General features: G+C 41.3%; 2 protein-coding genes across 2 annotated transcripts in view; one reads left to right on the top strand and one right to left on the bottom strand.

Moving 5' to 3' along the window:
• The window catches only part of galnt9 (polypeptide N-acetylgalactosaminyltransferase 9), a 58,812-nt gene that overhangs the window by 38,699 nt on the left and 7,840 nt on the right, over positions 1-12,273 (top strand). The window contains exons 7-8 of the mRNA XM_040195870.2: positions 10,137-10,322; positions 11,940-12,077. Coding sequence (XP_040051804.1) covers positions 10,137-10,322; positions 11,940-12,077 — 324 coding nt within the window. The remainder of the gene's footprint in view (positions 1-10,136; positions 10,323-11,939; positions 12,078-12,273) is intronic.
• The window catches only part of LOC120830835 (uncharacterized), a 192,074-nt gene continuing 191,152 nt past the window's right edge, over positions 11,352-12,273 (bottom strand). Inside the window, exon 13 of the transcript XR_013452013.1 lies at positions 11,352-11,363. The gene's annotated coding sequence lies outside the window, so the exon portion shown is untranslated. The remainder of the gene's footprint in view (positions 11,364-12,273) is intronic.

The following is a 12,273-nucleotide window of genomic DNA, read 5'->3' as shown; positions in this document are numbered from 1 at the left end:
AGGAGCTATTCAGCGCATGTCAAATACTGAACACGGCTGCAGTTAACCGCTTCAACCAGCCATACCTTCCGACTGGAATGGAGATGGGCTTCTGGTGAGTGGACTACAATTACGCCTCGAAGGCCGGAGCGGCTCAGGCAGCTCATTGTAGTGCCGGCTGAGGAGTTGCTACCTCAGATAGGCTTGATTGACAAGAACACGGTTAACAATTACCCGGGGCGGCTCACAATAGCTGGACCTGCCTGGTGTAATATGACAAAAGAGAGCGACGAAGCGCAGAGTTCACAAAGAAAAGGTTACTGCATATATTTATAATTTACCGTGAGTTTACCGGCCCCGGTGGATTCCTTGAAGGAATAAGACCTCTGGGACGTGAAGAACGGGCCTCGTGCAAGGGAAGGCAAAATAAAGATCTGATTGCTGTCATGTAAAATCATTTACAAAAAAAGGAGACAGGGTGAAACTTTACAGATTCATACGTAAAAGAACTCTTGTCTGGATGTAGTGAGTGATACAGTAGATGAATCATCTGCAGCTCCATTCCTCCTTGCAGGCTACATAAACACTGCAAAATTGACTAGAATCAACTCAAAGTATATTTAGTGTTTTGAAGTGAGTACTGATGCTCCTTCTCCTCATAACAAATGTCTCCGGCCCAACAGCAACATTTGACATCTTCACCTTTTTAAATAATCATAAATGTCTGCACACAAACATTTTGTTTACCCAAAAGGCTCCGTTCGCAAACAGAGAAAAATGTCCGGGGACTGAAATGATGAATTCTGCCGTAAGTGTCAATATGAGTTTATCTTGTAATGTGACTCCTGCAATGCTGAGTCTTTGCTGATATAGCATCTCAGGAGACCAGGACATTGCCTTTCATGTCAGAGTTCCTCTGGGCACCAGTTTGATTTTTGTGATAAATCTGTAGACAGAAAACCCAGCAACATATTTCAAATGTTTCATAAAATGTAGAGTTATGGGAATGTCAATGCTCCTCTGAATCTGCATTCAGACCATTACTAATCATAACTTGTAGGAAAACAAAAATATACTAATTCTTATAAGTTGAATTGTGACAGAAAAAGAAATAAGAAAGGACCCCCACCAAATTAGAAGTCAATAGCAAAATAAATATTTGCAGAAAGGTCCTTTCCGCCGTCACCTGCTAATCTCAATTAAATTTACAAAAACTCACCAGGAACCCCTATTTTACTTCTTATTCTTCTTTGAAGTCTCGTCTCCATGACCATCTGTGCTGGGACTAAATGCATCTGGTCATAATCTCTCAGGAGAATGGAGCTAATTAAAGTTGAGAGGTCGGCAGTGTTTTGAATAAGAGGAAGCTGCAGCTCGAAGAGCCTTAGCTTCCAATTCCGACAAAAGCTTTTAGTCCCATAACTCAGTCGTCAAAGGGACACAAGTTCTGTGACAAATACATGTTTATGATACTTACATGTTTACATGTTACATGTTGATTGTCCACTGCTCTCTGAAGACACCAGGACCGCAGATAGCCTTCACATCTTCCGCCGCAAACAACAGAGCCTTTCAGACTCTACCTCAACAGAAAAAACTAACAAATTGTAGCACTTAAATTGTACTTATAATGGGTCTTATCTATAGCAAGTTGTTAATTGGCTTTTTTAATGAAATTGCACTTTCTTGTTTCTACTTCTTTTGAATTTGTATCCTTATGGTTGAAATGCACTTATTGTAAGTTGCTTTGGATAAAAGCGTCAGCTAAATGACATTTAATGTAATGTGATATGCCATTTGTTCAATGTTTTACTTGTGTATTTCCTGTTGGACTCATGAATCTCAACAGAAGCATTCATGTTATATTACCATTAAACGTGCTGTTTTGAGACTCATGAACGAATCAGATTTCAATATGGAGGCAGCTGAAATATCTTTCCTATGAGTACCATCAGTATATTTGGGATTGACTTTAATTTGATGTTGTGCTTTGTTCCAATGCCTGGGTGAGCAGTGTGTGTGGTAGACGAAAGCGTAGTCTACATTTTTTGTTGTCCGTGTATTGACAGTGTGTAAAGGCCACGTTCTAGCTGAGATGCTACTAATGCAAGTCGCACAAATTGAAAAAGGCTCTTATGTTCTTATCAGTAAATAGAGCTTTTGCATAAAAATAAGTGTGTATAGTCAATTCAAGCTTTTTTCACTATGCTAACATGCTTATGGTTTAAGTGGTTTATGATACGATCTCTGACATGCGACTTCTGACTCCTTCAGACTGAAACGATGTGGGAGGGAAAAAAAAACGCCAGGGAGTTTGTGCAAACGTGACGTTATTTAAGCCTGAGCGAATTTGGTGAAAATGCCGCCCGGGCCCAATTGGGAGAATAACACACTACTAGCAATAATGTTTGTGATGCTTGAATGGTCCCATGTTCAATTTTAAACAAAGCTGACATTCCCATCACCGCTGGTATCACAAGGTTAATATAAGATTGTAAACGGTTACTGTGTTGAAGTGTTTAGGTTGGGATTTCTATTAGACTTTGCGTCAAGCATAAATCAGATTTACGTTAAGAATCAGGGGGATACATGACTCTGCTTTTCAAAGATATGCATCATAAAGCTGGACATTTCATATGCTACTGTTCATTTCGGTGGTGAGATCATCTTTATTCAGTTCACCAAGCCCAGAAATCTGATGTACAAGATATTTTGAATTTGGAAAGTAACTCTGGGCGTTTTGTTACATGGTGCAGCAACTTATTATTTATTGATCTCTGGACATGCAGTGAAATTATTCGTTACAGCAGCGAGGCGCTTGAGTCTGGTCTCATTTTGAAATGTTTTCTGCCTCCTCACAAAAGAAAAACGAATTCAATGGCTTCTGGTTAAAGACTAGCTCAAGTCGGGAGAGCACTCACTTTTTGGCTAGTCTAGTCTTTGACTGGTTCAAAAGCCTGGTCGGTCTTACTTTTACCTCGACTTCCAGTATGTGGCCTTTACAACGGCTTTACTCTCTTTGCTTTATCCCATGCGAGATAATTGATTTGCTCTCTCACAAGGCAGTCAAACTACAACATGGGAGGGACCTTTTGCTCTTCATCAATACAGCCGGCGTAAAGGTAACAATGGCTTCGGATATTGATTGGGCATTTGTCTTTTTCAATGCCTGCATTATTCAGTGGCTGAATCAATCCGTCGGGGCTTAATGGACTCAGGTTTACTTACTCCATGGTTCATTATTGCATGTTCCAGTCTGCATCTGCTTTAGGGAGGAGAGACAATAGTGTAGACAGTACTGAGGTGATACATTGTTTTTAGAAGAATCACTGCAGCTACTGAAGGAGTTACCACCGACATATGGCGAAGTGGAGCAGCTGCATATATTTTGTGTCGTTGTGGATTTCACTGCATGGTTTGCGTTCAATCAACTGACATAACGTATGTTGGTAATTTGCATTCCTGCGTCTTGGTGTTCATGGCACAGATAAGTCTACTATCGTCTTCCTTTTTACTTCAGGTCCTGCTGATCCAGGCTTGATTTACACCTCAACCGATTGTGTGTTTTGAAAGTATACGTTGTGGTTTTTTTCAAAGCGAAATGTTTTATACTCACTAGTCTAGAAAGATGACATGGCTTTCTGGGCCAAAGGGATAAGTAATTACACGCTTGCCTATTATCCATGTGAATAATAAACTTCATTAAAAACCTCTTGCAGATACTCCTACCTCAATTTGAGCACATTTTGACAAGGTAGTTGAGAGCAGTTTAAATGATGCACTTAATATAGACACTTAACAAGCTCAGATTGGCTCATTCATTATCTGAACATTGGCTAATCTGTTGATGCAATTTTTTCTCTCAAATGTCACAGCCTCAAATTGAAATCCTAAAATAATCTGTCATGGCTAAAGTATTTGACGAGCAGGAGCAAGCCATTATTTGGTTGCACTACCAAATTGGCTGGAATATCAAAGCCCAAGGGCAGCAAGTGGATGAAAGTTAGTTTTGGACAGGCACAGTGAAAAGGGCCTCTGCGTCCATCTGTCTCTCCATCAACATCCTCCATTTTATGGATGTCTGAGGAGGAGAGTTGAGGGAAAAAGGGGCATTCAAAGATGTGATGGGCCGTGGGGAGCGGCTCATACCCAGCTTCTCAACGGATGAGGGAGCTTTCCGTTGCCACTGCTTTGAAACATCAGTCATCATTATGCAAGACTTGAGAGGAAGGGATTGGGAGACGCACGACAAGGATTCTGTCCAGTGTGAAATATTAACCAGCTGGGGGAAACTTCCAAGTCGACAATGTGTGTGGAATAGCATTATGAACAAACACAGAGGTCTCAATGTTCTCTGGCAAGGGAAACAACTGAAAAGTGAAACGGAACATCAAATAGATTAAAATTTCCGTCTTTTCCCCCAAACTGCCATGAGACCACGTTGCCATGACAATTCACTGGGCAGCTAGTGGAGAGCAAAGCCGAGCTGGAAGTAGTGAACAATGACTTTGTTTTCATGGAGTGGATACAAAAGTCTTGAAATGAATGCTAATTTTGCTCCATGTTTGTGAGATGTGGAGGCAACCGTTTGCAAACCGATCACCATATTGACTTTTAAGACAATGAATGTGTTGTGTGTACAGCTTGTTCCACTGTCCCAATATGACCAACAAAGGGATAAATGTTGGTTAGATGTTTGAATATCTTTGGAAAGCTTCTATACCCCTCATGTAGCTTCACATATTTGGCTTGTGGTCATGCATTTTTGTTGTGTGGCTTTACCAAAGTTAAAGATAGAGAATACACATTGTGTTTATGTTAGTGTCGGACAACATAAGACTTGAATTGACACCTTGAATTTGAGATGATTGGTGCTTTATAGGATGCCAGCTTGGATGTGTGCTCAAGTACCAGGACCGAGAGCTGCCGGATTAATGCATGTGCACAATCAATTTTGAATGCAGTAGTCACGCTGCAGGACGATCGTCCTTTGGGATTCTGAAATGTCACTTGCCTGGTTGAATATTCAAAAAATTATTAAGAATAGATATTGAGATTTCTGACAGTAACCCCATTGAAGTTTTGGAATAGACAGAAAAAGAGACAATGTAATTGTTTTAAAGTGTCGATAATCACAAGATACCTCACCAGCCCTAAGGAATAAATGAAGCTGCTTGAAGGTAAAGAGATACGTTTTATAATAAAAATGCCCCGAGTCCTGCCAACAGGGATTTAATAACCGTAGTAATTATCTACTGCTCCATATGGAGAGAACAAAATTAATCATTTTTATGACGTTTCAAGAAAAAACATTGTACGTATGAGTTAATTATTCCCAGGAAAGCAGATCTGCCAGAACATATCACTTTGTAGTTTGACACCTCCAATTCAGAAATGTGTTATTTAGTTAATTCCTGAAAAAAATATCACTGGAATAAGTAAAGTTTCGTTCAGTCTCTCGTTCAGGAGTTGATTTACAAAGCAGCGTGGCAGAAAGTAGCATCTGTATCGTAAAACACCTCCAGCTAAGGTGTCTCTCCGCGTTGTTCAAAATTAGAAACCCGTTCGCCAATTGGGAAAAAGTGGAGCTGAACTCCGGGGCTTGTGTTTGTTGCTTCAGGGTAATTTCCCTCCCTGTCTATCAAATATGTCAGCTGTCTGTGTAGATGAGGGATTTTATTAAGTCTGCATGACCTCGTCATTCCGTTTCTCTATCTGGGTTCTTAGCTGCACAGTTACTCCGTCTCCTCTACCTCTTTTCCATTTTGATCACTCACTCAGAAAAGGCTTTTCATATATTGATGAGCCGGGTGTACTGAGTTATGTATTATTATATTGCATTTTGAAGGTGAATGGGGAGGTTGAAGGTTAATTCAATCCCTGACAAATGACACGCTGATGGTGCCCCATTGTTACTCGTTTTGAGTACGATCCAGTTTACGGGTGGAGTTATCATGGACCGTGATGTAAATGCTGTTACTGGAGCTTCTTTTCAGCCACATGTTTTTTTTGTCATGGCCAATACATGAAATCCAAATTATGACTGAATGTTCATTATTAAGTGTGTGCTGCCTTTTCCCAGTTTGTTGATTGCATTGTGTAATTGTGCTGATGGAAACCTGTTAACTGCTGTTAATCGCTTTTTTGCTTTTTATGCCTGATGTGTTTTTTTGTGGACCCATGGAGCTTATCATGCAAATGGTCCAGCTGCAATTACCTACTGCATGTACAGAGACAATTCAATTGAATTAGCAACTACGTTACCCTACATCAAAGATCTTAGTGTTAAGTGCTTCCTGTTAATGAACTGCTGTCCTATGAGTGAGATATCTTAAGACGTAAAAGAAGATAATCTCATTTGCTTATAATTCTATAATAATAGAATATTAAATGGAAAAACAACTAACTGCAGAATTCAGCTTGGAGTACTGTGTCTTTTACATCTGAGGAAAAACACATCACCCATTCGGTCTGATTTGTTTTCCTGACGCTTTGAAGCCCTGTTATGAAGACACAGGGTGTCAGATAGAGTCATGACCAGTCCTGCAAGGAAACCCAATCTGATGTCTTGTTTTTACTCCAAATCATCAGATCTTTTATTCTCTCACATGAAGAATATCACATCAGCACTGATGATCCTCAAAGGCAGAGTTGACTCCCTGCAGATGTCTTGTAACAGGTTGTTTACTCTTGAATAAAGGAAAGAATGTAGTATCCATCTCCCAAACCGTCCCTCAACCCCCCGGCTGTCTAAAGATTTGCAGTGAACTGCTGCCACGTGAAAGAAGAAGAAAGAGAACATAATCCTTTCCCTAGTTATTGTGAAAACACTGTGTTCCTTATGTCCAATGACAGAAGCCTAATGTGGTCCATATAAACCAACGCTTGTTTTACAAGCCTAGTTAACTATTAGGTTTGTGACCTTCAGGAAATGGTGGTGGAGACATATTGATCTTCAATTTGCTTTTAGTGGCGGGCAAACTGCTAGCCGCAGTTACACATATACACATTTTCAATTATCCACGAGTGCACACGACCACTTAACACACATAACATAATTATTTCACATGGATAAGGAAAGCACAGAAAGACTGCCTTACACAGAGCTTACTATGACACAAAAGCTGCTGTGGTGAATCTCTTGGGACTAAAGGCTTACCGTTTAGTCAGGATAGCACTTCCACCCACATAAATGCATCAACCATAAAGGCTATTGTGCTATGGCAGCACTTGCCATGGGAGGCAGCAAAGCAGGTAAAGCCTGCTCCAAAGTACAAATGGATTTTTTTAGGCCAGGGTCACTGTGGATCACTAGGCAGTCGAGATGAGGGCTCAGCCAGTCAATGGAGGTGTTTAAGATCAGGTCATCCCAGTGGACTCGACTCGTTCTACAGCCGGGGGAATTAAGTGCTTCAGGGTGCAAAAGAAAGAAAGAGGGAGGAAGCCTTTATTAGCATTTAATTAAACACAAGCTTTCATAAAACCCTTAAGCATTACAGAAGCATGTCTGTTATGGTAAGTGGTTATTGGGTAAATGTTTCGATAGTGTCTCGCGAATGCAGCATATTTCAGGCATGTTGCCTTCCCACTGGATATTATTCTGGGGACTTGATTGGGCTTTGTGTTGCCTTGTGGTCAGCAATGTTCAATACTGCAGTAACAGCTAGAAGATATCTTGGGACGACTTGTAGTTTCTAGTAATTGTGGACGTTGTCTTGTTATCTTAATCTAGTGCTAATCTGCTATGTAGTTACCAAGGATGGTTCACAATTGGGTGATTACAAATAGGTAGCTTCTTGATATTTTATTAAAGGACATTGTGTCCCGGGATGACATTTCTTCTTTGGCATAGACATGAGAGAAGTTTATTTTGAGTCAAAACCCACACGGTCCTGCTGCCAAAAGAAATCCCAACTCACTGGAGCACAAGATATAAATTTGCAAGAAATATTCCTCAATAAAGTAGGCAGCTGTTCGAGGAACACAATTCACTTTTGTTTGTTGTTGATTTTGCAAACTATGTGAAAACAATAAATCACTCCACACATGATAATTGTGAACGTGCCCAACAGAACGAGCTGTACTTATGTGCATGACAATAGATATCATGGTCCGCTCAAAACATTCTTCTCCCCCAGAGTGGACTTGATGGCAAAAACAGTAGTCTCCTCCTTAACACCATGCAGGGGGTCTCATTTTGGGTTCACAGAAATGTTAATGGATCATAACATCTGTTGGGCATTGTGGTGATCATCATCAAGGTACTGTCGGTGGTGGCGTTGCCGTGGTTTCTCTGGCTGCAAGGCCATTACCACATGCTGTGGCGTCCTGATGGAACTGCAGGGCCACTTTCCCACAGCACGGCATGGATTTGCAGATTTGCATACTGTATATCGCTGGGTGTTCTTCTGGAAAGAGCTTTTACGATTCGGATCTTGTCCGCCACTCTCAGAAATGACTATTTTACCACAATGAAATCTTTAGTTTGGACAACTGTCACAACGTCCCTAAATCTGCAGTCAATCAACACATTTTCCTGTGATAAATGCGGTTTTAAGATGACACATGTGTACCCCCCCTGGCTTCATGTATGACAGTCCTTATGCCACATGCACAGCACTCATTTCAGGGTTTTGTGCATGTCATAGGAAGCCCTCTGAGGGCTCTTGTATTTATGGGCCTTAAGCTTTCAGAGCCATTTATCACCCACTCCATCACTCCCTTTAGCAGACAAATGAACTGAACATGGACAGTTACATATAGATTCAGGGTCAAGCACATGCGTGTTATTTTAAAGAGAGAAATAAAAAATAACATCTCAATTGTCTTCTTCCTATTAATGGTTGTTGTACAATGGCACTCTGCTCCCATTACTGTGTTTTTAAAGAACATTGGGTTTTGTATCTATAGTGAGCTGTAAAATGTAGTATCAGTATTCTGTGCGTCATGCATACATCTCATATGTTAATCAGTTAGCTGCATTACAAAGAAGATGACAGCAAATCCATCTATTAACATGATGCCTCTGACGCATTAATGAAAGGGCATATTTGACCTTTCGTCCCTGTCATTTTTCCCTCCTTTAACTACTGGGTTTCAATTTCATCACCGCGATGATGAATGGTCAAAATGTCAAGCTTATTCATTACACTACTATCTAAAGCAGGATGTATTCCTTTTATTATCTGATGCTGTATAACACAAATGGGATTTAACTTTGTACGGATCGTAAATACATTCAGCTGGACAGCGGTGATCGGAATCGTGCTATAACGAGGTTTAAAGTTTGGATTTCTCTGGAATCTTTGGTCGAACAGCCTTTTAGCGTTTGCATTTTTGTGGTTTCGGGACACCCTTTCTATTTATAATGATTAGATTGTACTCACTGAGTAACTTGATAAGATCTTGAAATGTGTTGTTTAAAAAGGTCACAAACATCCATCACTGTTTACAGACCGAGCTCTGGAGTCAATACTGACCTTCAGCACTTGCACTATTTTTAGCTGCACGCACCCTGTGCAGGGCTTTGCCTACTCTTAGTCTGACTTCAAGATATAGAAAATGTTGCACAAACTTGTCTTGTTTATAATTTACCAGGTTCGAGTGACTTTGTTGTAGCACTGTTGCTGTGCTCCTGTGTTCACATCACGTACCATGTTATCATGATCACTGGCCAAAACTATAACAGTAAGAACAAAACTGTAATGAACCCACAATTGCCCTCCATTCCCAAAACTTACAGATACTCTGGTGTAATTACTTTAATTACAGATTCCTAATGTACTGCATTTGGTTATTATTTTTTTCCAAACCCTCGTAGGTTTGTTTCTTGCTAACAAAACAAACAGTGCCATTTTTTTTAACATTCGGATTGAGGAAGGTAGATTTTGAGTTAAAAAGCTGGAGCCTGATTGAAGTCATTATTCCTGAGTGCACTTCTTTTGATCAATAGTTGACAGTTGAGTAGTGACTAGTGGTGAGTGACACTTCTGATAAGCAAAATCTGTGGAGGAGTTTGATTTCTACCGCTCCGAGATTGTTGTAATAAAGCATCCTCCATTTTTACAAATGTGTATAATATGTGTATGAAAAGCAGACCTCCCTATACAAATCCACATGTGACTCAAACACGCACTCTCTTTCCTGCTGCGGTCTAGGTGTGGCAGTGCGGAGGAAGTATGGAAGTGCTCCCATGTGCCAGAGTGGCTCACATCGAGCGTACCAAGAAGCCCTACAACAATGACATAGATTATTACGCTAAGCGCAATGCCCTGAGGGCGGCTGAGGTGTGGATGGATGAATACAAATCCCACGTCTACATGGCCTGGAACATTCCCATGAACGTAAGTTTTTTTTTCATCCCATTTGACCTTCATACCGGCAGCAGAGCGAGGAAGCAGTGGAGCCGCACTCCAAAACAGATGAGAGAAGAGCCCCAAGTGAATGAGCTGAGACTCATCAGTCTATCTTGAGACACATCAGTTTAGTGTAATTGCTTTCAAGGGTCTTTGAGATGGGCTACAAAACAGTAAACAGCTACTTTTATTAATAAAGAGTTTAATTTTGCATCCTAATTGCCTCTTCAGCCGTGCATGAGATGATTGTCTGAGAAGGACGCGTCTGAAAGCCCATTAGCATAGAGGTCTGAAATGCTATGGATGCCTGCATGTCGTCGTGAAATCTGACACAAACATGTTTACATGAGAACTAACAAAGTGTAGGCAGGAAGTACCAGCGGGGAAAATTGTGTAACCATGGAGTGCAGCTTGGAGAACATGTTAGCGCAGTGGTCCCCAACCTTTTTTACCTCACGGACCGGTAAACATGAAGAAAAACGCTTGGGAAATATGTGGGGGATGAGCGCACATAATTAGGAGAGAATCTGGTCAATTTTCAAAATGAACAAATATATATTCTTTCTGTGGTGCGGCGATTGGGGTGGTTGGGGACCACTGTGTTAGCGGGTTACGGGGGCTTGACAAACTAGACAATTTAGGCCACAGCCCTCTTTCAGTGTAATTACCAACACTGTGGCAAGGCGCATTATTACCTGAGCTGTCCTGTGGCGCAGAGTTATTTTGTGTACAGTACAAAGACCCGGCGCTACGATTATGCCGTCCGCCCCCCCTTCCCCCCCAACCCTCCCATACGCACAATCCCCAGATTTGTGTTATTGTCTGAGGTACCTGCTGGGAGCCGAATTACTTTGGCTGGGGAAGGTTTTCATTATTCTCTTCAGTGGCAAGACCTGCTAAAAACACTGAAGACAATAACCTTCCACTAGAACATTTGTTAGTGTCACTTTATGAGACAAAAAATACATTTCAACTAAAATGCATTATTAACAGATGTTGAAATCAAGTTCAGCAGCTGGCTGTAGATTCCTACAGAGCGGAGAAACTGACGGGAAGGATTTGCCTGGAAACAGTGTGTTGTAATTAGACAACTGTGTGCGTCGGTGTGCGTGAATGTGTGGATTTGCATGAATCTCTGTGGAAATGTCTTTGTTCTTTTATATGAATGTGTATATCTTCTATAAATATGGAAAATGCATGTTCATTTGCACATCACGCACCTTTAAGCCGCGCTCTGTGTATCCCCATAGGTGCTTTGTGTGGGCGTGTGCGCATGGGTGTGCATGTGTCAGGATCAGACCTCCATGCCCGGAAGTGAAGCCTGGCTTTCCCATAATCAATCAGGGAAGCCACCTCTGTACGGCGTGCAGGGCCCGCTGGGCTCAAAATCAAGCAGCTGATTAGAATTTCAGCCTCATGAAAGAACAATAAAGGTCCCACACATCTATTCGTCTCTTAACTAAATGCTTGTTGCGTCTTCTCAGCACCTCAGCGCTCCTGCGGTTTCAATTTCTCCAGCAGCTCGTATTCTCAATTGGTTCTGAAGTGAAGTGCCTGCCGGCTAAGAGCATTTCTTCCTCTTTGTTTTGCACCCTTTGTCGGCAGAACCCCGGAGTTGATTTCGGGGATGTCTCGGAGCGTTTGGCCTTAAGGAAGAGACTGCAATGTCGGAGCTTTCGCTGGTACCTTGAACACGTGTACCCGGAGATGCGGATCTACAACAACACCATCACATACGGCGAGGTGAGATACTCGCTAACAGGATTACTTAAAATACTCACGATATTTTTTTGGCTCCATTCTCGTCGTCTATTTATTTCAGAGCTGTGGTTTAAAGAGGACGCATACGACATGGATGATAAAAACAGAAAAATGAGCTGGATTTATGAGCTGTTAAGATCTATTCTGTTGTGTCTTTTTTTTCAAAACAATAGATATT

The sequence above is a fragment of the Gasterosteus aculeatus genome, chromosome 13 (genome assembly GCF_964276395.1).
Source record: "Gasterosteus aculeatus chromosome 13, fGasAcu3.hap1.1, whole genome shotgun sequence".
NCBI classification, from domain to species: Eukaryota; Metazoa; Chordata; class Actinopteri; order Perciformes; family Gasterosteidae; genus Gasterosteus; species Gasterosteus aculeatus.
This window is presented reverse-complemented; position numbering and strand designations above follow the sequence as displayed.